Here is a 26,453-nt window from a genome sequence, read left to right as displayed (position 1 = left end):
ACCCTTAGCCTGCAGGATAATTTGAATGCCCAAAGCACCACAAAAAAGTGGTCTCCCCCAAACTTTCTAGCATACTCTTTAACAAACTTATTACGTCAGAGAGCCCCTTACATGGCATTTGCCTATAAAAATTACGAAATATTAACTTTTGAGGCATTTTTACCGAATCTGTCATGTCATTCTTGGTGAGTTATTTGGAGATTAATCTCTGGCATGCGGATAATAGTATCCAAAAATTGAATTTTTGTTTCACACACATTTTTCTCTACCGATTGAAATAAATATTTGATTTAAAACGAAGTTTATAGTAACAAGATCCCATATCAAATTTGCATTTTTGAATTATTGAGTTTACATGTTTCTGAAAATACAGACCAATAAATAGACAACCCGTAGATTAGATGGATGTGATTCAAAATTTAACAAGTGTAGATGTAGTCTACTCTGTAGACGTTAGACCTCTGCACTGAATTTTTTTCTGTTTAGCTCTCTTCTTATTGCAATTATCGTGTTACCTTATATTCGAAAAATTAGACAGACGTACTTTCTTTGAACAGATTTAACTCAAAATTGTATAGACATCTTCAAATTTTGTGTAAAATCTATTAACAAATTTAAGTCTTCTAGCTCAAAGCGCTTTTTATTTTACTTTGTCACAGACAGACAGAAACACGGACATTTTTCAAAAATGTTATTTCTGAACTCCGGTCAGAAACGTAAAGATTCGTCAAAATCCCGAGTTTAATATTTTCTCTATACTACGCATTTGTGAAAGTAAAAAAGGAAAAAATTGCAAAGTTATTACATGATTATTTTATTATCCAGTCTATTATGACTCTTCTCGTGTTTACCAATCCTATAGAGTTTACATCACATTTTTATTTATGTGAAACCAGAAAAGAAAACCACAAAAAAAAATGGGAAAAAATTGCTGTTGAAAAGAATATGCACATCATCAATTTAAAGTAATCCAAGGATATGTATTTAATTTAATATAACGTAAAAGTACTGAAAACGTACTGCAAATATAGTTAAGTAATAACGAAATGAATTAATTCAATTTCATGAATTATGATTTTGTTTTTCTCCAAAATGAGACAAAAAAGCTATTGTTTTTATCATTGCAACGCACAGCTGCCCCTTTCTTTTATTTGGAGACTAAAGATTTTTACGTTATTCATTTTTTCTTTCCTCATAGCAATTGTCATCGTAATTAACCATATAGAGTTTTGGACAGCTGCATCACCGCGCAGTCTGGGAACCTGAATAAACTGTACAACAAAAGAAATTTGTAACCTTATTTATCTGATTATATCATTTAACAAAAAAAATGTACAAATTGGTCAATGAATTTGAAGGAGATTTGTTGAATTTTGAACATCTTCCATATTGTAGCGGTATCACAAATTATATTAACCTCTTGCATTTCGATTTAAAGCTTTTTTCGATAATCATTTCATTTGAATTGACCATTGTAAAACATAAATTGTTAGGGAAGAAAACGATGATTTTTAACTATTTTTTTGATGTTATATAAATTTTAAGTATGATTAAACATAACATGCTTGTGTTTAATTTAATGACGAATAATTACTGCTCAATTGGTCATTATGACCAGTTTAGCTAGTGTGTGTGTGTCCATGTGTGCGCATGTATAAGTTTAATTTAATGATGAGTAATTATTGCTCAGTAAGTCATTAAAAACTTATCACCAGTTTAGATAGTGTGTGTTTATATATATATATGTGTGTTTGTGTGTGTGTGTGTGTCTGTTTCTGCATGTGTGTGTGTGTGTTTCTGTATGTGTGTGTGTGTATGCATGCGTTTAATTTAATGACGAGTAATTACTACCCAATTGCTCATTAAAAACTTATGACCAGTGTATGTATGTGTGCATGTGCATGTGCGTGTGAGTGTGTGTCCTCCACATCTCGTCCTAAACTAATAGGCCGTATTAAACAAACTTTTGACATGGAAAACAATACTCTCTTCTTTTTAAAAGTGCAAAAATGTATAAAATTTTCAAATTTTCTGTTAAATAGAATTTTTTTCGCTTTGAACTGCTGTCAGTAACTTTTAATTATTTTAACTAATTAATTATTTTTATTTTAATGTATTTTTGAAAATATTTTTATTGCTTTTAAAGTGGTAATCTAATTATGCTTAAAGCTAAGTTTGAGTCAATCATTGAAACAAAGACAACCTTTCCTGTCCTTCATCATTTGTGAACAAATTTTGAGGAACTAATATAACAAACAATTTTAAATTTTAAATTCGATTTAATATTAATTATTCGCCTAATAAACATTAATTAGAGAGTTTAAAAATAGACTGATTAAATTAATATTCTAATTTTCATTAAAATCAAACGAAAAAGATTTTCGAAGCTAAAAAGAATTTTGTGGAATATTTTATGCAAACATAATTTTTGTATTAAAACGATTCCAATCAAAACTTTCAGATATCTCTACTTTTCCTAACTAACCGACACACACATCGGAAAAATGCATTTTTGAAATATATTTCTCTATCTGCCTAAGAATACTAACTCAAAAATAGTTTGAGCTAAACGGAACAAATTTGGTATATGAACTTTGCACCAAATTTGTAAATTTTCCCCAAATGTTGAAAGAAATCTATTCAGAGGAGATCTGTCTTTCTAGCAGTTTAAATTGAAATTGAATATTAATAATTTTTTAAGTAAAATAAGATTGCTTTTTAAATTGGATTTTTCATGTTAAACTCAATTTTTTTAGTATAATCATCTGAAAGGTCATTAATATTATTGTCTAAAATGTTTTTGAAAGAAAGGGAACTGTGTTGCTTAACAGCAAAGTTGTTGCAATGTGATCGTTGATGAATATATTTGTTCATTCAAAAATAAATCCCGAAACATCTGTTGAGCCAACAATTGAATGTTTTGAGATTTATTTTAAAAGATACTTATATATATGCAATAAAATTTTCAGATAATGGTATTATAATTCAAATACTATTAGATGTTATACATTTCATTAAATTCAACATCATGAACACGAAGGTAAGTGATATGGTTTCAGGCAATTTAATTTTACTTGATTTGTTTCGTACTTATTAAAAAAAAAATTGTAACTAATTTTTTATTTACCTTCTAATGGGCTAGGAGAGTGGATTTTGTATATTTACGTAAATTCTCTGTGAAAATACACTATTTTAATATTTATACATCTTAATTGAGAGCTGTCAGTTGATAATTATGATTTTGCTCCTAATGATTTATGATTTTGCTCCTAATTTCCATTAAATGTGTGATAGTCATATTCGTCAAAAGTATTACTGGAAAAAAATTTCAATTTGATTCTATTAATTTGCCAATATATTAGTAGTTATTTGTGTTACTTATAATTCTTAAAAAATGCCTTTCAAAATGTGGAAATTTTTAACAATTTTTTTGTTTAGTTTATCCTTAAAAATGAAAAAGAATTATATGTTCTACGAATTATTTTTTTTAATTTACTTTTTCGTGTTACTGATTAAAAACATATCATTTTACTCAATCTTATACTACCCAATTCTTTTAAATAGCCATTTGAAAAGCTGATGAATATCATTAAAAATACAAAAAAAATATAAGATATTTTCTGCGCAATACATAATTAATGCAAATTTAGTTCTCAAAATAATAAACAACACGACTTTTTTTATTCGCAGATAAAGAATTGTAACAAAGTAGATTATATAAAAAGTCTTATAAAATTGGATTAAATTAAAAATTCATCCATGAAAAAATATACTGATTGAAGTTCAAGTTTTAACTATTATACAGCTCACAACTTAAATAATGGGTACTTTTCCGTTAGCCGGGAGCAAGCGAAAAATCTCCAAATAATGTAGAATTCCGCCAAATTTCTTGCGCCAAATTCGAGTTTGGTTCACAATTGGCGACATTTGCGCCCGGATAACGGAAAAGTACCAAATAATGTCTTTTAACCTTTGGTAGATGTCATTATGAATGAATGTAATAAGCAAGAGATCGAAAAAATTTGCGACACGTTTTGGACCAAAACGTTTTGAGACTATTATCAGAGAATTATTATATTAAAAAAGGGACTATTATCAGAGAATTTTGAAATCAAACTATTATCTATGAATACTATCTAGAAGCATTGCATTCAAGTCATATTATTTTCTGGCTAATAATACCCCATGAGACTTCTAACTTCGAAGGTCATAAGAGGAATCTATATGAAAAAATTGGACTCGTTTTTTTTCACAAATTGTATAACTAGTTCATATTCTAGTCCATAATAAAAAAATCACTTTAATTTGTATTTAAAAATTTTCTTCTCAGGTTGTTTTCAATAAAAATTAGATACTATCTACAACGATAATGACATTTTACTTTATATCACTGGTGAGGCAGTTTGTGACTATTCTCTTGCATGTCTTTAAAATTTGCCTTTAATGTGCCTATTCTAACGCAGTTATTTTAATTTCATTCTTATGAAATAAATAAAAATAAATTCTTGTAACTATCAAAAAGAGAAACCTCAACATTTTAATTAAACTGTTTTGATCACTCTGAGGGAAAAAAAAATTGAAAGTATGTCTGCAAGTTCGTCTTTAAGCAGTTTAACAGAAGTGCGCAACATAATAGTTTTTAAATTTGTTACGTTGCCCTTCACACCAAATTTGCTGAATTATATCACATTTTGAACGAAATCCGTCCTTTTAAAGCAGGTCTGTTCAACCGTCCATCTTCATATGAAAAAAGGATTTCTTAAAAATCGCAAATAGCTAAAAAATTGGCAAAGTTAAGGAGATATATTTATCTACAGAATTGTAGATTTATAAAATGCTGGGTATAATCTACCAAAGGAGTAATTTTTGTTGGTCTGCAAATGTGCTCTAAGGTACTTTGGAAACACAGCAAATAAATTTTGTAATGAAGTCAATCAAGTGAAGTTTAGTCCGAAATTTTGTAATCGAATTTTTGATTCAATCAGTGAATAAAATAACAACAAACTGGTAACTTTTCCAACAAATATACGTAGTATAGAGAAAGTACAGTAATCGTAAAAGAATTCGAACTCGAAATTTTTACAAATCTCTACGTGTTTGCCCTCTCTGAGTTCGAAAAGCCCATTTTTGGAAAATATCTGTATGTCTGTCTGTCTCTGACAAAGGCAGCTCAAATGCTTTTATGTAGACGAACGAAATTAAGTATACGGTCGTTATACCAAATGTGTAGATTTCTATTAAATTTTTACAAAACTTTGTTAAGATGAAGTCCGTCCGAGGAAGTCTGGCTGTCCGTTAACACGATACCTGCAAAACGAAGAGGTCTAAAATGGTTAAATTAATTCGGTATATAGATTTATCGTCTATAGCGTAGACACCATTCAAATTTTGAGCCGAAACCATCCACTGGCTGTCGGTCTGTACTTTCAGAAATATATAAACGCGACAGTTCAAAAACGTAATAATTTAAATATATCAAATTTGGCATGTAATTTTCTGATTATGTGTGTAGTTCTATGTGAATTTCTGTTTTAATTGATTGAGAGAAAAGTTTCTAAAACACAAATTCGATTTTCAGACTCTATTAACGGCATATCATGGATTAATCGCCAAAAAACTCGCCAAATATCACACGATAGATTCAGTAAAAATGCTAAATTTTTACTGAATATCTCATGCAATGAATATATTTTGTCATAAGTCAATACTTCGTAATTATTGTACACCAATGCCATGCAAAGTATTCTCTGCGATAATGCCTTTATAAGAAAGTATGCGAGAAAGTTTTGGGGTGACCACTGCCGCTAGAATCAAATTATTACTTTGATAACGATGCATTGATATATCGCAGTAAAACTCAAAACCAAGAAAAAACTATGTAGACACACAATACCGATTCTTATCTTTCATCGCTTTACAGTGAAGCACAAAACACGACTTGTTAATTAATATCGAGAAAGTTGAACCTGAAAATTAAAAAAAAGGAAAAGTTCCGCTGGTACCTTTCAGCAAAAATACACCATACTGTTTCTCGGGCTTGTGTTTATTTCATTTAACAATATGGCTGCGAAATTAAATGAATTTATGCGAAGCAGCTGCGTATTTTTTCTGCTATTTACCACACAGATCAACATCTTTGCTTTCAATTAAAAAAGAGGATAAATGTGGTATATCACAAAAACTACATATTTTATTCTCAACAAAAGCAGTAACAAGGATGAATTTTTTATATATCACTTCGGTTATGTATATAATGAGACATCTGAATTAATCTAGTTTAGTTCATTTTTTTAATCAACTGATCTCGCATTCGAAGCAGTATGAAAATTAAGGTGAGTAAATACCTTTCCTTCGCATTGAAAAGATAGTTTTAATTTTCTTTTATTCTGGTAAGAGAAAATGAAAAAGTGTGTAAAAATCTTTTTTAACACACTTTTGCTTGATTTGTTTTTTTTGTTAGTAAAAATTGAATTTTTTTATTCTGCTATCAGAGTTTTCCTATCTTTGGTGAGTGTACCTCTAGGTATACATAAAATGATCTTAGGGGACATGTGGTAAAGAAGAAATGTTAAAGAAAAAAAGTAAACTTTGATAAACAGATTGAATATAAGAGAAAATATAAAAAGTTATTGTTTCCAATCCAAAATATATTTCATTTCAAAATAAAAATAAAAAATAAAAGTTGTTAAATTGAATCCGAAATAATTTTAAGCCGATAATATTTAATTGATTGAAATGAAAACTGAATCTTCGCTTGAGGTAGATTTTTAAAAGGAATTCCTCATTTCATTCTATGCTGATTTGAAAGAACATTTTTGTCCTGTACGTATTTTAACCCTTTAAAGGGCCATTTTTTTCTAGTCATATTATGTTAAAATATTTTTAGACTTGAAATTAGAATAAGAAAAGGGATTCATTTAGCTTATTAGATAAATTTAATTTGATTAATTAATTAATTTGGTTAATTAATAATTAAGTAACAAATCAAGACACATCATTTTGTGTGAGATAAAGAACTGAAGCATCAAAGTTTCTGTCTTTTTAAAAAAGTTTGTCAGAACTTATGCCAACCTACATAATTTCATACAAAGATTGATGAATTTGGTGGGAAGCATACTTCCCACGGCCTTAGAAAGGGTTAAAAAAAATAAGTACAGGAACGGATTTCTCAGCATAAGTTAGAACTTTAGAGCTGTATTTATCATCTTCTGATCCAGATTTCAAATTACTGGGTTTTACCAAACAGCTACTAGATTCCTATTAACCGTCCAACTGCGTATCCCGTGATTTCGACGGTTCGCAATCGGTCCATTTTCTGCTGCATCTCGCGTTTTTCGCTGTTTAGAGTGTTTATTTTTACGATTACAGATTTTTTTATTATAATATATTATTATCGTGTAACATATAGTATCAGTTCACTTTCTTTGAAAAAATATTTGAACCTATTTGCAAACATCGCATCTACATAGGGATTTTAAAGAATTGCACAGCCAGAGGGTTAAATGGGTATCTGCGTGTTTTTAATTTAATTAAATAATTAATCATTATTACATAAAAGGTAAAAATAAAAATGCTTTTATGACATATAGCGTTATTGCTTTAACTATATATAAGATATTAACTTATACTTGTGAATGTTAGTAATTATACATAATTGGGCGAGTTGGAGTACATGATGTGTCAATAGGGTTACAGAAATAAAAAAAAAAGTTTAATAAATGCTGTCTTATGTCCTGGAGTTTTGAAATTTTCTACATTTGCATATTCTCTAATAAGCGTAGAATTTATCAGGTTAATTAAGTATATTATTAAAGCATACCCATTTTTGAAGGTGGCGCCATCTAGTGAATATGACTAAAATTGATTTCAAGTTGATATAATTTTTATAATTAAAAACTAAACTTTAAAGACCAAATTTTTTTAAAAATTAGATTAAAAAAATTTCAAATGCCCACAAATAAAAGTATGTTTTTATAGACAGATTCTGCCAATTACTTTTTTTGCATATAAAATGCAAACAGTGGTATTTTTTTCACTTATTAAAAAAAAACCCCTCTTTATTTTTACCCACGGTCAGATTATGAGGACGTAACATAGGCTGATTTTGTGGCCCTGTGTCAAATTTTTGTTACAATTAGTAAAAAAAATTGTCTAAAACACAAATTCAATTTTCGTAATAATAGGCATGCCAAGGAAAAATTGTCAAAAAGTCTCGCCAAGCATCGCATAGATCAAATAAACTTAAATTTGACTTGATATAAACAATATCAAGTCAAATTAACAAATCACGTTGTTAGTAGAGACCAGTAGATTTAACATCGATATTGTGATGATATTTTGTTCCATTAAATAGTTTTTCCTTTACCACTACTTAAATAGTTTTTCCTTTCCACCTTCCAAACAAATGTGCCTTATCTTCCTTTTATCTGTACCCTTTGGTGTGATATTTATATTGGCCAAATAAATTCCAATTATTATTCAAGTTTTTTTTTCTTTTATTTTATTGACCAAAAGTTATTACAGGGATTAAACAAATTCGCAACATCTCTCACATTTTGAATTTCTATCTATCCATTCCCAAATATTCAAAACAGCCATTACTTTTCGAATGAGTATAAGTTATTTTAATAAATAATTTGTATCTTTATTTCAAGGATATATAATAAGGACGATTCAGCTAGTATTTGTGTTGAAAATAATCCAGATTCTTGGTATTATTTGCAAAGACTATATTTCTGATTTCATTCAAATTTTGATATTTCTGAAAAAGTGGTTATTAATCTTAATTTTAAATTTTATTTTTCAAGTATATATTTGCATTATTCAATCGTAAGAATTAAATTAGATCATTAAGAGATCAAATTAGAACTTTAAAATATACATAAAAGTCATACAGCTGATGGAGTTACATAAAATAAACGTAAGGTAAATAAAAAAAATCATGTATTATTTAATTTTCTTTAAATACAATTCGCGGCAAATTGTCATTCGAAAAAAAAAACTATATTGGTAACATATGTACTGAATTTTTAAAAAAATAAAAGTAAGGATAAATAAATTTATCGCTATTTTAATTTGTTAATATAAAGATAGTAACTTGTTTTTATGCCCACATCTTATGCTTAAAACGAGCGATTCTTGCATAAATATAAATGTATTTCGTTTATCATGGAAACAGCTGTAACGATTTGCATCAAACTTTATACTTAGATAAGGTTTTGCTTTTTTAAATTTTTCTATATAGGTGTCTTTCCTGCAAAATCGCAATTTTACACACAAAAAAAAAGCCCTTTTTAATGACTAAATATTGACATGTGGCTCTACATCATCTGCGTACGCGTATCAGAGGTGGATTGCTGGTTAGGGCTGCAGACTCCCATTCATTTTTCTCATGTTCAATTCGGCGTTTGTAGTTCAATTAAATTTCGCATAAAACTTTAAACGACACCTGTTATAGGAATTAATTTGCGATTTTACAAAAAGAAAAAAACTGCAGAGCGAAGCTCGGTTTTTCAGGTACTCACTATGATAATTTGAGACAACATTACTTCATGACGCTAACTGCTCGCAAAATATTTCACAATGCTACTTAAGTGTCAACACGGGATTAGCTCCATATACTTACATGCCTCTCTGCCGGCGTCATGGCATAGGGGTAGCGCGTCATCTGGGGTCCTGGGTTCGAGTCCAGGTGCGGGCATGGTTGTTCTTCATCTGTTCTGTCTGTGAGATGTGTGAATGTGCCCCCCCCCCGTAAAAAGGGGTTGTGCAAGCGAATATGATGTGTGAGTAGCTAAGACGTACTCTTGACCCTAGTTGGCGCTACTAAAACAAGATGCGCTGCCTTGGCTTAAAATCGTTGACTTCGTCAGCGAGCTTGTTCTTGACAAGCGCCATTATAAACAGCATACCTCTCTAAATCAGTTTTATTTGTTTGTTGCAGGGATTTCTAATCCGAATAGTTGCTCTCTTTTCCGTGTGCAAAGGAGCACCCCAAATGCCAGGAGTTGGCATGGCAGGTTTGCTGGGATCTGTGTTGCCACTTAGAGCAAGGGTTGCAGCTGGAGTAGGAGCTGGGGCTGGAGTGGGTGGTGGAGCTGCTCAAGCAGGATTGGGAGCTGGCGTGACAGCAGGAATGAATATTGGGGCAGGCCTTGGTGCGATGATAGGAAGATAAAACTTATTTCTTTCCTTCATGGTTTATAAATGATGTCTCGCCAAGTATATTCATATTTTCTTATCAAATATTTCTGAATAAAATGCTGGACTCAAATATCTGTCACGTTTTCCTTTTAAAAATGTATTTCATCAGTAATTCAAGAAATTTGCATGAGATCATTAGAACAGAGCCATATTCATATTTTATAATCTAATATTTCTGAATAAAATGTTTAACTTAAACATATTTTACATTTTCCTTTTCTAAAGATTTATTTCACCAGCATTTCAAATTTATGTGAAAGTATTGGAGCATACTTAATTGCCATGAACGGAAGATGACATTTAATTTTTTCATTCTTTTAAATGGTGCCATGCTAAGCATATTCATATTTTATAGACAAATATTTCAGAATATAGATATGGAAGCAGCCTTAGTGCGTAATGGAATGATTTCTTTTCACCAGTTATTTCTATTTGGCACTATATTATTATTTATTCCAATTTTGTAATGAAACATTACCAAATAAAATATTTAATTTTAACATATTTCACATTTCTCATTTAAAAAATTTATTTCATTAACTGCTCAAGATATTTACATAAGGGTATTGAGGCCCAAGATGGAAAGATAATATTTTATTTCTTTTTCTTCATTTTTTCAAAATTGTGCCAAGTCAAGTATATTCACATTTTGTATTCAAATATTTCCGAATAAAATATTTTTTTCAAACATATTACGTATTTCTTTATTTACAAATTAAATTAAAAATCATTCAAGATATTCATATGAAATAGTTTTTATCACAGAATATCAAAGAAATGAATGCAAAACAATAATAACTGTAAATTGAAATAATTATGTTGGTTTTTATTATTGTATTCAGTATTAAAATAATCACAAATACCTTCTATGAACACGTAACTTTATCACCAACAACAATAAATAATGAAATCCAAATCAAGAAATCTTATAATTATTCTTCTAAATAATCTGTGTAATTTCTATAATTGTTATGAAATTTTTTAGTTAAATAACTGTAATGTGTACACAATTTTTGTCAATCCATTATAAAATAATTTTTAGATGGTAAAACTTATTATTTTTAAAGCTTATATCAAATCATTAATCTTTTTAGGCATTGAATCAATTATCCTATTTCATCAATTCAGATTATTTTTGAGATAAAGCTCTCTATGAAATTATTCATGATAAATTTTAATAAATTTAATTCCTCGAATAATTCCACTTTCTTTACACTGTCTATGTAAAAAAACTAAAACATTAAACTATGTATCTCTATGTATGTAGTTCTATTCAGTCAGAGTCATTCTTAAAAGTTTTGATGTGCTATTTTGGTTATTTTAAATGAAAAATTATATATTTCATTTAAGATAATTAGCCATAAAGAGCCTTTTGTATTAATTGGTTAAAGTAGTTATAGAATGTTAAATGCATCAATTTGACTAAATATACAATTCTAAATCAATTAATTGAACTAAATATACAATTCTAAATCAATTAATTGAACTAAATATGCAATTTTATATAAATTATTTTAGTTAATCTTCATCAAATTATTTTATTTTTACATTCTTAAAAAAAATTGTAGCAAATATGAAGTAAAAAAATTATTAAGAAACATATTCTCATAAGCATTTCTTTCAAGAAAGATGAATGTCAATATCAGGTATAGGATCCATGTGATTATCAGGCGCTTTCAAAAGATTGTTTTGTCTTCGATTCGAAAGATTATTTTGTCTTTTTCTTTTCGAACTTAAAAAAATATCCCTGATATTTAAGCAAACTTTAAACAACGATTTAAGAAAATAAAGCATACTCAGATAAATAATTAGAATAACATACTTTAAATGATAAGAAGCAAAAAAAATATTTGAATTATACAATTTTTACTTTTTTGGAATTGTGTCACACATGTAAATTTTAAAAAAGTTATTCATCAAGGAAGTGAGTTATTTACTTTAAAAAAAAACAGAATAACTGCTATGGAATATTACTCCCTGCATGATAATGATAAATAACTATCATCTTATGATTATTTATTCTATTCATTACTTTATTATTACCTATCTCGTACAATGAGAACGATCAAATTGTCAATAAAGGAGCATAAATAATTGGAATATCTAAAGAAACTCAACCTTACAAAACATGAACTCAATAAATTCTATATGCTTAACTTTTTTCTATAATGATATATTTTAAAAATTTCTTTCTAATTTTTATTTTTCAGATCGCAAATTTGAAATGATGCATTAAAAATAACAAACTTTTAACAAATTTAAAAGCAGAAGTAAAACTATTTTGCTTTTTCCAATCACATTTAATCTGTTTATAAGTTGATTTATTTAAAAAGCAGTTAAGGTTAAAACATATGTGGAAGACTCCTTAAAAATGAAAAATATTTAGTAAATTACGATTATCTTTACAATATTAGTTTTTTTTTTCAGTAAACTTTATTGAAGAAGTAAATGTAACATTTAATACATTTTTAAATTGCACTGCTTACAAGGATGGTAATTGCCAAATATAAGACAATAATGGAATTCGTTTTAAGAGAAATAAAAACACATAATTTCGAAATTCAGAAAAAAAAAAGAAAAGAAAAGCTTTTATTGAACGAACTTTCTGAAAAGCACAAAAAAAGCTCTTTAAATCATTATTTAATTCTTAAATGGGACATCTTTAGTTTCCACCTCCTTCTCCTCCTTCGCCTCCAGCTCCTGCTCCTCCTTCGCCTCCAGCTCCAGCTCCTCCACCAACATCAAACCCTGCTCCAGCTCCAGCCTCAGCATCACCTCCTGCACTTCTTTCTCCTCCGCTGTCCCCATCTGCTCCTCCTTCGCCTCCAGCTCCAGCACCTCCACCGACATCAAATCCTGCTCCTGCTCCAGCGTCTGCTTCACCTTCTGCACCTCCCTCTCCTTCACTATCACCAGGCCTGCTCTGGACGAGAACAAGCACCACGAGCAAAACAACAGCAAAGATAACCTAAAATAGGAATAAATGGCTTAGATTAATCTGCATAAACATAATTTAAGAACATAAATATTTAATAGAACGTTTCTAATCTCAAAATTTTCCTAAGTGCTTTTTACTACTACTGAAAAACAAATGCATATTAAATTTGCTTATTTTATGACTCCACCAAAGTAAATATTCTGTGCCGTTAGGCACTTTTGTCATGTTTCTACAATTGTATAAATGCAGATTCCAAGTCTAGTTTTACCACATCGATTAAGGTATTCGTCATTGCACTTTTTCGGAACTTGTAAATCGTTTCTTCTTAAACACATTCTTTAATTAAATTAAAGGCTACAATAAATGAGATGAAGAAAATCCATTATTTATTATGGAAATACTGAAGTATGATTATTTGAATGGTAAATAAATACCAAGGTTTGGTTTGGTTTTGGTTTAGTTATATTAACGTCCCGTTTGAAGCAACACTTGGGCTATTTCGGGATGGGCCTCGTAATTTTGAACCGCGGTCAGATGACGAGGACGACACCTGAGCTGGCATCCCCCTCTCCACACCACATCACACCAGCGGGAGGATGTTTGGTCAGGACAGATTTAACGTGCAACAGACCCCCTTACACGACGGTTCTTCGGTGGAATGGGGTCTTGAACCTCAAACCCTCCAGTTCCGAAGCCGAGATGTTACCACCAGGTCACCGCGGCCTCTAATTAAATACCAAGAGAGTGCATTAAATCAATCAGTGCATCAGTGCATTATCGGGAAGAAATTACTATCATTGAGCTTACTGAAGATCTTTCTGTTTATGTCTTGTCGAATCATATAATTTTTAAAGAATTTAATGGAATGACATAATTCATTCAAATTTGAAAAGTATTTTTAAAGATTTGAAACTTTTGGTACTCAATTACAAGTAGTAAGCGTGAAATCTATGATCATCATTTTTCATCGAAGCAAGTTTCAGCCTCTTTTTCTTTACCGTTTATGTAAAATGTTTACACAAAAACATATCAATAGCAAAATATAAAAAAATGCTCTTTCTGCTGCTGAGAAACGGATACACATTAAATCTGTTTATTTGGTGGCTTCACAGAACTGAATATCCTGCGTGGTTAGATAATTTGTCATATTTCACACAAATGTAGATTGCAAGCTTCCTTTTGCCTCATCGATTAATGTCGAGTCATTGCACTTCTTCGGAACTTGAGAATCGTTTCTACTTAAATGTATTCTTTAATCAAAGTAAAGACCACATTAAGCGATGTAAAAAAAATTTATTGTGGATGCATTGAATTGTAATGATTTTAATGGTAATTAAATACCAAGATGCAGCAGTGAGACAATGCATTATCGTAAGGAATCTCTCATCACTCTGTCTTCCAGATATCTTTGGTATTCCAAAGATTTTTCAATCGTATAAGCTTATTAAGAATTTAATGCACCCTTCTTAAGGTAACTGTACAACCATGCTGCTCAGTCTAATCCTTATGATCAAAGAAAATTCATTATCTTTTTCCTTGCTATAAACTTTGAATACCTATAATCAGAGCATATATTGTATGTATTTAAATTACCTGAAACTTATCCTAACTAATTTATCATTTGATTTTCTTTTTTTTCTGCAGAAAAAAGCTCAATTCTTTTTAATTTGAATAGTATTTTTAAATATCTGATTTTTTTTTTAATTTTGTAGCAGGTAGAAGGTATGAAATCTAAAATCTTCATTTTTCTTCGAGAGAAGTCCGAGCCTCTCTCTTTTTTTTTTTACTGTTTCGGTCCAATATTTATACAAAAAAATCAAAGTCAAAGCATGAGAAATAGATTTTCTCCTGCTGAAATAATGCAGGGCTATTTTGATTAAACAGAAGAATAGAATATGTGCTCAAACACTCATATCCTCACATTATATATATTCTCATGTTTGTTAGTACAATATATTCTCATAATATTCACAATAAGATTGAATTTTAGATAGCCTAGATATGGAAGACTAAATCTGAAAAACTAAACTATTTTTTTAATAATTTCTCTTAAAATATTTGATTGCTTAAGAGTTAATATATATCAAAACTACAAATCATTGGCTTTTAATTTTCTGTGTGCATCAAAATTTTCGATAAACTACTCTCTTTTTAAATGATATGACTTTTTAAAAATGATAGTAAAAAAGTGACTAAATAAATATAAAATACTTATCTTGGAGGAATTAATATATTTGCCTTATTAAACTTTCCTCCGGTACGATTTTACATAAAGATTTAATTTGAATGTGCCACATTTTAGGTACAAATTCAGTTCCGCGAGAACGATTTTAACGGATCGTTTGCAAATTGAAATATATATAATTGTGTTACTTTATTAAATTTCTCCTTAAAACAATTTTGTATAGGACTGCTTTGATTGGTTAAACAGCTCAGTATATTTTAGACGTAAAACGATGGTATTTCTTATAATATATTTTAGAAGTCAACATTTCTTTCCTCAATAGGATTAATAGATAGATGGACAGTATAAAAAGTAAGAATTCGTAACTTTTTCAGCAATATATTTTTTGAAACAAATTATATAAAATATTATTCTTTCCTTCATTTTAAACATATTCCCAAATGGGATTATATGTATATTTGCAGTAGTTTAGAAGGACTTATTCATTACCGCCACATAAAAATGGAGACATTGCGATGGATTTACTATGTCTTAAAGATCTGTAATTTACTCTTCTGACTTATTTACCAAACCCACATAAAAATAAAAATACTGCGATGGATTTACCGAAGTTTTAAAGATCTGCAATTTACTCTACAAACTTATTTACCACAGTAACATAAGGATAGCAGACACCACGACAAATTGAATACGCCTAACGGAGGCAGGGCATCTACTCTTTGAACTTATTCATCAAATCGACATATAGACAGCAAATATAAAGACAAATATAATGTGCGCGAAAAATCCACCGAAAATTTAATCAAAAGAAAACATTAAATATGGAAAAAAAGTACAAATAATTATATTTTAAACCTTACCATTGTCTTCTTCATCTTTAAGGAATTTTTATCGCGACTATATAAATCTGAATACAGTTGTACAGATTATAATATAACTCGATCATCGATGAATCTTTTATACCCTATCAACAGGAAATTGATCTAAATATGTGTATTGTTAGTTGCAGTTTTGCAAATGATTTCTAAATATGAAAATAAACAGTGTAACCCCTTATTGCGTAGGCACAGTATTTAGAAATTTCTAGTGGCTTCTTTCCTTTTTGTTTGCGTGAAAATAAATTGAAAAGAGGTGTATTTTCACTCCTGAATAAAGCTACAAATAATGAATCCTATCACTGTTCCAAGTTTAATAAATAAATTTTAAGCTGCACTTCCTGGACTTGTTTTCGATTTATGCGGTTGTAATTGCTGAAAACTCAGGATCGCGTGATTGTGTTATATCCACCCACATCAAAAAATATGAACGGAATTCAAAGATATATGGCCTTAATATCGTGTAGTATATTGTACAATACGTTTGGAAATTGAAGTAAACAAGAAAAAAATACTTTTACAGTTGTGGCTAGGGTCAAAATTTTCACTTCAGTTTTAATCGCTGCCTCTTTTAATTTTTTGGCAAAATTTCAATTATTTTCGTTTGTTAATATTTTTAATTGTTAATATAAAAAATATTTGTATTTTATTTATGTATATTTTCTTAATTTTAAGGATAAGATTTCCTATTCATATTCACATAATATATATATTATCTTGTTTAAAATATTCTACCAAACGATTTTTTTGAATGTACAATTTTTTGCTCTTGCTAAGTTCAAAAATTCTTTATTAAATTTAGGGTTATCTATCTGCAAACTCTATAATTTAAAAACGAAAGAAATTATACAAATGAAATTGATTTTGGTCCCAAACTTGTGGATTGCGGTCAAATTTGGGACAATACCTGGCAACAAGATATCTATCTATCCATTTGTGTGCATTTCAGGGCTCTAAATACACGAAAAGTCGAGCTAGAGCCATTAAATTTAACTATGGCTTTAGGAAAAAAATTTTAGGTGAATAATCAAATTTTAGAATCAATTCACAAGGTAATCTTTCCTTCTAATTGTTTATATGCATGTGAACTCAGTTAATTCAAAAATCATAACTAGCTTATTAATTTTATTATAAAATCCTCATATTCAAATTGAAAATCCATGTTAAATTTTAGTTCAAATTAACCTAAAGGAGGTACTTTTATTAAAAGTACATATGAAAAATGGTATAGTACAGAAACGTATGAGAATGTTATTGGCTTTCGCATTTGTCCAAAGACTTCAACTTATTTCCATTATTTCTGAAAGAGTTTCTTCCCTATTAAGGACTACATCTTAAATTCTTAAGGTTCAAAATGTGATTAAAAGATTTCTTCTTAATAAACCTCATGCGCAATGGTTATATTTTGAGTCTGATATCGACTAATAATAATATAGTTTTAAAACATCGACAATCCTTCCGAGACCTGAAGTTTATCTATTGTAGTTTAAAACTTCTTAATTCTCAACTTTTTATATTGAATTGAAAGTCATTATAAACATTTTATATAAACCAGACATTAAAAACTCATTTCGATTTCTTTTTGTCCCGTTATTGATTCATATCTAAGAGTCACATTTCTTGCTCAGCTATGCAAATAAATGCCTTTAGATTCATTTGGATTCTTAACCCCCAAAAGTCGTTATTTTCAAGTTTCCAACAAAATAGCGACTGTAAAGGACTCATTTCTGTTTAAAAATCCTAATTTCAAGTACAAATATATTATATTTCATTAGGGTTCGTGTAATGCATATGTTAAGGAAATAATTCTAATGACTACTCAATTAAAACTTTATATAACTGCCACTAGGAGAAATAAGATAATATCTAGCTGTTTAAAATATTAGATTTCAATTAACTTGTAGCTATTTAAGTTTATTGATACTACATCAGTTTTTAGAATTCTTCAAAAATATTATTTTAAATTCCTCTTATTGCTTTCCGATTAAATACTTTCACAAATAATTTAATATTATTTAATAGCTATTAAACTAAAAAAATACTATCCAGAACAATTTTAAGAACTAATAATAAAGGTGTGTGTGTGTGTGTGTGTGTGTGTGTGTGTGTGTGTGTGTGTGTGTGTGTGTGTGTGTGTGTGTGTGTGTGTGTGTGTGTGTGTGTGTGTGTGTGTGTGTGATCTAGAGAACCAAATTTAACATAGATGTGCTAGATGGGTAAGAATGAGCACTTCAGAGCAATTTTTTAAAATTTTAATTAATTAAAAATAAAGTGATATTCTGTACTTCTATACAATAACTACCGAAAATATTCTCGTGCATAAATTATATTATACCGTCTTAAAGTTTAAAAAAATCTTTTTGTGGATGTTAATATAGTTTCTGTAAAATTATTACGTTTTAAATTAAATTTAATTGACTTTTAAAAATAGTATGTTATACTGCCATATCTTCAGTGTTTTGAATAAAATTGTTCCACTGTTCATGGGGTATTTAATAATTTTTTCCATTGTTTTATATTAAGAAAAATTAATTGCCTTTAATATCTGTGTACTTTATATGAAGAATAAGAAAATGAGATCACAGTATCAAAAAACTTATAAGATAGATGAATCGGACATTTACATTTTTAATAGCAGTATTCTACCAGGAAAGTTCATATACAATGGACAGAAAGAATGTAAGTGTCCGTGATACGGCTTTGATATCTGTTAAAATTATGCTTGTAGATAGCTGGTTACTATTCAGACAAAACAAGCCTGAGCTAACTAGCTACCTACAATGGTAACCCAGTTTCTTTGATTACTCCTTCTGTGTGGATTTGGTGCTTATTCCCGCTTGGACTCTACTCGTGTGTCACATTCCGCTCTTTTGGCTGTCTCTTCTGTTCGCCGCTGTAGATGTCGCCACCAGTTTCTGCGTTGTGAATGTTGTTACTAATCTTTGTCGCTGCAGATGTCGCTACTAGTCTCCAATGGTGATTTTGCATTACTCTCTTAACGTCGTAATCTAGACCTACTGGAACGCCATCTGTGACATTCTCTCAGTCTGAAAAGTTGAACTTTGCCACGATTCAAAGGAATTCCGATTTTCTGCCTACTTCCTCACATTTCATCTCAAGAGTGAAGAGGAGAATTTGAAAAAGAAATTGCGAAGTTTCAAGAAACAATTCAGCAGCTGCAAAGGATAACATCTGCTCCAGAGGATGAAAACGAGTTAACTGATATGCCCACAGTTTATCGAATTTCTCCAAAATTGTATCCTTTCTGGCCCGACAAAACAGTCGTATGGTTTGCTCAAGCAGAATCCCAATTTGCATTGGCCCGCCTAATTCCCAATTCCGCAAATTTCCATGACATGATTTTAAAATATGCATTTCTGGGAGAATATATACTATCATTTAGTTATGCATAGGGCATTTCATTGAAATTAAGCTCACCCAATATTCCTGGCGAACCAAATGGTCGCCAAAGACAGCTTTTAGATGGCAAAAATAAAATTTAAACTATAATTCTAATTATAATATAATTTGTAAATACATATAATTTATATATTCAGCTAATAAATTATTGAAATCAAATATATCAATGGACTTTAACTCATCTGAAAGTTTTTAATTCTTTTTTTTAAATACAATCCTTGAATTTTCAAAAAAATGTAATGCTTAGAGATCATTTATAAATCGAATAAATTTTGATTAATTTTTAGTCAAAACTGAAAATTATTAAATCATGGGACATTTAAATCACTTAAAGATTTAAATAATTTACGATGCATTCAATCAAAAATACAACCAATAATTTCTCTGAGGGGGGGATCTAAAAATCGTTTCGTATAACTGATATATGAATTACAATGTTTAATTTAATATTTTATTATTCAACTAGCCGCCTTTGGCGACCAGCCGGTTCGCCAATCTTAATGTTCGTGAAAATTTTAATAATTAAATATTTTATGCAATTTCTACTTTAATAGCTTCTTCATCAAAATATTTTAAAACTTCAAATTTTGATTATCATATAATTCATTCATAATATTATAAAGGCCTTCAGTCATAACGTAATATGTGTCTCTCTCATTTTCTGTTAGCACCAATAGAATTTATGCTTTAAATTAAAGGTGGAAAGAATTTATCTTCAATTAATATAATAATATTTTTACTGAAACAAAGCATTTTTTTATAATCTGATTACTGAAAATAGAGTCACTCAGCGTTTAAACTTTATGGGCACTAAAGAATATCTTTTTTAATTTATGTAATATCTCAAGAGTTGGTCAACAAAATTTTCTTAGATTCATTATGAGCAGATCGATTCATTAACAATGTTTAAATTTAAATGCATCAAACACTAAGAAAATAAAACGAATCGTTTAAAATAAACGGTTGAAAACAGGTTTTAAAAAAACTACTTAAAAAACGATGTACTTAAAACTATAAGCATATACAAAAAATATATAACTAACATAAATACAATTTACTTACAAAAGCATGCAACTAACCCAAAAATAATTTAAATCATCCATTGATAACGTTGTCATGGCAACAATCAGAACAGAATGCGCATGCGTGAATTTTCTTCGCCGGTTACGTAACGCAAATACGTGATTTTTTCTACGCCAGTTCAGGTAACGCTATGCGGATTAGAAATTTTTAATTTCCTTTATTCTGTTTTATTTTAATTCAAAAGTACTTCAGAATGAATCTGAAAGATTGATTCATTAACAATGTTTAATTTTAAATGCATCAAACCTTAAGAAAATAAACAGAACCGATTGAAATAATCTGCCGAAAAATTTTAATCCTAGCCTCATTACTGTTGAGAGAAAAAAAAACGGAAGCCTTTCTCGTTTGGGCGCTGGGGATAATGGAAGATTTTTTTGGCGGAAAAGTTGGCGGTGGGGAAAATGGAAGATTTTTTTGGCGGGAAAGTTAGTTTTTAATTAATAATTAAAATTCTAATTAAAAATTCGAAAAAAGAAACCCCAGGTGCACATTCCCAACCTCCAAGGTATACATGTACCAAATTTGGTAGCTGTAGGTCAAACGGTCTGGCCTGTAGAGCGCCAACACACACACACACACACACACATTGAGCTTTATTATAAGTATAGATTATTTTATGAACAGAGCTAAATAATTACTATAAATTTAATTTCTTAATTTAAAGAATAGAATAAAAATAATAGAAAAATTATTTAGATGGGATAAAAAATTGTTTTAATTTTTAAAAATCAATACATATTTAAATTTTTTAATAATTATTATTAATAATATATAATATTATATAAATTAATAAAAATTATTATAATTATTTTTATATTTTTAAAAATTATTTTAAACTTAACAGAAAGATTATTTTTACTATATAAAAAATCTGTAATTGTCAATATTATATTTATTAAAAGATACTGACCGTTTATTTTTCAAATGTGGATAATTTATAAAAACCACTAAATAAATAGAATAAATTATAACAGGAATTTTAAATTTTAAATTTATAATCTTCCCTACCATATTTATATTAGGGTAAATTTTCATCATCCGAATAGTTAGATAAATCGAATTTTTAGTGTAGTCACGTCAGTTTCGAATTAGTTAATTCCCATTATATTAATTTTATAGAAATCATGATACTTTATGCACAGAGATAATTGGAGAACTACATTATAAAGATACACTTGTCTCAATTATTGATAAGTATTTATTATATCCAGACACTACAGAAAAAAATATTTAGAGACTCTTTCGTTCGATAGAAGCTAATTTATGCATGACATGTTTCAAGGAATTTATTTTCCATAGCTGGAGAAGCTTTGAGCTTGTTGCATTCCCTGCTCCGCTACTTTTTTAGCTTGCTCCATTCCTTCCTCGGCTTGCTCCTTTCCTGGCATATCCATATTCCCAAAGTGATCCATTGGATTTTTGAAAGCAGATGAGTAGGCGTCTTGCTTGAAATACTCCATGCCATTTTGAGGTGAGCCTTCAGCTAGATAAAATATAGCAGCACTGACAACCAACAAAGCAATCTAAAATAAAACAAAAATTGTTAAATGAAATAAATGATATAATGAGTCAATAGTAAATTTTGAAGCAAAAATCTAATTACTGGCAAAGATTGTTAACTGAAAACAGTAATGTAATGATTCAACAGTAAATGTGGTAGTAAAAATCTAATTAATATTAGTTTATCAGCAAAAATTCTAAATGAAATAATAATTCTTAGATTAATAAGGAATTCAATGGGCAAGTTTCATTTCAAAAATTTCGGTTGACCCATTTCCGACTGATGATTAAAATATTCATATTCATATCAATTTAGAGAAATTATGAGTGAATTTCTTCTTTCAAATTGCATATATAATGAGTTTTGAATTTAGTGCTAAGTTGGACAGTACAATGAAAAGAATTGAGTATGCATTCGGAATTCTTTCTTGGCCTTATTAGATATAAAGTTCAAATAATTTTAAGATAGATAAATTCAGAAATAACGCGTGCAGGAAAAAGGATTTTCTTAAAAGAATATAATTAAAATACAATTTCTAAAAAATAACTTTATTTCTAAATAGCCTAATATTTTAATTATAACTAGCTGAATTATATTTTAGAAAATAGTTAATATATATTTATTCAATGGATGACTTACGGTAAACTAATATGCATTTAAGTAGATTAGTTTCAAGTGACTCAACGTGAAAGATACATGACTAAATAATATCTAAAATAGATAACAAGGAAGATCAAAGAAAAAGAATAAGTAAATAGACAGATGAACTCTTAATTCACTCTTTAGTAACTTCAGTCCAATCGTTCATACACATTAGTAATTTTAATGCTGAAATCGTACGCCAAATTTCACCAATCTGTAGCTTTCTACATTTCTGAAGGGGGTTTTCCCCCTCAATTGTATGCGCATAGACGAACTAGGAAATGGTGAATCAAATTTTGAATGAAAATCACCAATAAGGAACTTCCGTTGGAGATTTTCTTTCAAAATTTGATGCGTCTTTAAATGCGAGTCATGTGTCACGTATCACATTTCTTTCTTCTAGCCTACTGCGCTTTTAAATTATCACATAATTGTTTTTTTAAACTCATGTAAGTCTAAAACATTGAAATCTTTAGGTTAAATTTTTGATTATAATAATATTATATTTCAAAAACAAATAAAAATTATTATTCACAAAAAACAAAATCAATTTTTTTTCTGGGAAATAGATGGAAAAATGGATGAAGTAAAAAAAAAGCTTCAAAAATGAAATTCATGAAAATCATAGAACATATCAATGGTGAAAACAATTCCATAAACTCTATGTTAAACAACGTTTATACTACAGAAATATTATATTATTGAAAACACTATTATGATACATTATTATTATGATGATGATTATGAAACATATTATTATTATTAAATATTATTGTACTTATTATGAAATATATTATCATCATCATTATTATTATTATGAAAAATAATATTATTATTATATATTATCGAAAGCTCTATTGTAATTTCGTACTTGATTATAAAAATGTTTTACACTAGGTGAGAATGCACACCATATCATTTGAAATAGATCAGTTTTTAAATAATGTATCCCGGATCTCCGATTTAATTTTGTGAATTTATTTGTAACTATTTTACAAAAACATTAAATAAATTTAAATAATTGAAAAACTACTTATGAAGAATTTTTTCTGTAGTAAACGTAGAGTAATACAGATATTCGAAGCTCACTTTGAAATAAATGTGTTCTAATCACTAACTGATGATTGATGATAGAATTAATGATTTTCTTATTAATTTACATAAAAAATTTGCCACGCAATTCTGCCTCGGGTTAGCCCCATAAGAAAGAGCTTCAGGTAAAAAACCATCGAGCTCAAGGAAAGAAATCGTACTTATATATCAATATAAATTAAATGTGATTCAATGAGAAAAAAATGTAAGCATTTAAATAAGTGAATGGAAACAGAAGTTTTAGAGAAAGTTTGTTCCCAAAATGTTTTTTAAAAAAAATCTTTTTTTAATATAAATTATTATTATTTATATAAATTAATGATTATATAAATTAATAAAATTTAATGTAAATTCCTTTAAATCTTTATGTCACGACATCAACAATGTAGTTACCAAGACTAATTCGTAAAACAGTGTGTAATATTAAGAAAAATATCGTGCATCATGTGGAAAATCTTACGTTTTACAATTTACAAGATTTGGGTGGCCTGTCTGGGGAGGGCAGGATCTCTACTAAAGAAATAGTGAGGTATGAAGAAAAAATATGAAATTCCATCGCACGCAATCATCAAATACTACTCCGATGCATAACTTTTTGTGTATTTCAAGGTACGTGTTATTTATAACTCCAACGAATTTAGAGAATTCTTGGAATAAAATATGTCCAAATGAGGATTAAGGTACCTAGCGCCGTTTTTAATTCAATAAATTGTTTTTATTAGCTATAACCAAACGATAATTATTAATAACTAGTGCACTTGGTGAATGACACATTAAAATGAATATGTATTAATGGTTTATTAAGAATTATAAATAATAAAGTTCTATAATAGCTTTTCAAAATGCCTCAAGATTTTTTTTTCTGGGGGGGGGGTATACCCTGTTCAAGAATAGCATTACTTAGAAATCTATAAGCCTTCATAAAAACTCTTAAGTATTTAAAATGCTCATAAAGAATTAAAGCAATCATGTTTTCTTAAATAATGCTAGTATAAAAATAATACCAATAATAATAATAATAATAAACTTATCGAAGTACTTACCACAGTCTTCATAGTTGAAGGGTTTATAATTTCAGAGCAAACTCAAGATAATGAAAATTATATTGAAAGTTCGTTGTACCAGTTCCAAAAAATAGAAACGCTTTTATACAGAAAAAAAAAGAAGTATTATTTTTTTATGTAACTCAATAAAAATATATGCAGTCAACAACAATCCATTGTGCATATGTTTAAGACGAATTAATGCATAGTAAAAAATGGTATCTCAAAAGGAACATAAACAATAATTGCTCTATATAATCCAGCAGTCGAGTGTAGTCGTAAAATGCCAAGTGTTAAAAGGAGTGAACTAATAACAAATGATTAGGAACAATATGAATATTAAATCTATGATTAATTCCTTTCTTGCGCATAAAATTCTGAATATCCAGAAAAGCTTTGTTCTGAAACCGCAGAGATTCGGTTGTTTTGTGAAGTGATTCCGTGTCATAAAAAAAGAACGCGTAAGCAGCCCTAAAATAGATTTTATAGATAGAAATACCCTTTATATATTTTAACATGGAATGTAGTTTAGAGTGTGTAATTTTACTTAAAATTTTAATTATAATGATGTACATTTTTTTGTATAGAAAATTATAGTTCTAATTCAAAATGTTAAAAAAAATATAGCCTATAATTACCATAAATATTATCTTCTTTATTTTAGCTATACGTAATACAGTCCCATGTCATGCATTTCTATTACATGTGGGATACTATTTATAACAGATTTTAAAACGTATTTTGATTGCATATTGATTTTGTTTTCGCACTTACCTCATACCTGAAATTTACATAGAAATAAATTTAATAAAAGTAGTCACTAAAGAACACCTTTTTAATAGTGCACTATATAAAAGTAACTTCTTTTTCAGTTTAATCCTTTTATACTTTCCAATCTTAAATTTTTAAGTGCTAAAAAGTAGAATTTCAATTATTTTAATCATCTTCCCTTTTTAGTCGTTTTTTATAATTCCTCTTTATAAATATTATGGAATCTTGATATTCAAGAATCTTGGAATAATATGACATCTTGGTTAATAAACAGTACCAATAGTATGAAATAAATTCTCGTTCAAATCTCCCGATTAAATGACAATTAAGTTCTAAAATTGTTTAAGTAAAGCATTTTCATTCAGGATTTCTCCAAACGCAAACGTCCAGAACTCTGATAACTAAAGAATATGTAGCAGCTATATCTTTATATTATTTTCTTTGTTTTCACAAGTTTCTCTTTTTAAAATTGGCAACACCAGTTGCTAGTTTTGGAATTAAAAATATGTCGACATGATATAGTTTCGCTTCATTTAAATTTGAAATATAATCTGAGTTAATCATTCCGGAAATATAATCCCTTGCAATAACCGATCTTTATGAGCTGTATATAACTGCGCTATAAATGAAATAAAAAAATTAATTACAAATATCCATTTTTCTGAACATGAAATAAGAAAGTTTTAATAAAACTGTTTAA

The 26,453-nt window shown here is 28.7% G+C and overlaps 2 protein-coding genes across 3 annotated transcripts; one reads left to right on the top strand and one right to left on the bottom strand.

The window, feature by feature from the left end:
* The first annotated feature begins 2,978 nt into the window (after positions 1 to 2,978).
* Positions 2,979 to 10,203, top strand: LOC129971217 (fibroin heavy chain-like). Of its 2 annotated transcripts, none has more exons than XM_056084799.1 (2): positions 2,979 to 3,040; positions 9,944 to 10,203. In XM_056084799.1, the coding sequence occupies exons 1-2, from the start codon at positions 3,029 to 3,031 to the stop codon at positions 10,175 to 10,177; spliced, it is 246 nt and encodes an 81-aa protein (XP_055940774.1). In that variant the 5' UTR covers positions 2,979 to 3,028; the 3' UTR covers positions 10,178 to 10,203. The 2 variants fall into 2 exon arrangements, with proteins under 2 accessions (XP_055940774.1, XP_055940775.1); XM_056084800.1 differs by lacking the exon at positions 2,979 to 3,040 and adding an exon at positions 6,213 to 6,332.
* A 2,575-nt stretch (positions 10,204 to 12,778) lies between these two features.
* On the bottom strand, positions 12,779 to 16,265 carry LOC129972952 (uncharacterized). The gene is made up of 2 exons (XM_056087277.1): positions 16,187 to 16,265; positions 12,779 to 13,171 (listed from the first exon to the last, which is right to left on the bottom strand). Exons 1-2 carry the CDS (start codon positions 16,199 to 16,201, stop codon positions 12,866 to 12,868), a joined length of 321 nt encoding a protein of 106 aa, XP_055943252.1. The 5' UTR covers positions 16,202 to 16,265; the 3' UTR covers positions 12,779 to 12,865.
* Between the last annotated feature and the right edge of the window lie 10,188 nt (positions 16,266 to 26,453).

The sequence above is a fragment of the Argiope bruennichi genome, chromosome 6 (genome assembly GCF_947563725.1).
Source record: "Argiope bruennichi chromosome 6, qqArgBrue1.1, whole genome shotgun sequence".
In the NCBI taxonomy this organism is placed as follows: Eukaryota; Metazoa; Arthropoda; class Arachnida; order Araneae; family Araneidae; genus Argiope; species Argiope bruennichi.
Note: the sequence above shows the minus strand (reverse complement) of the source record. Positions and strands in the feature narration are given on the sequence as shown.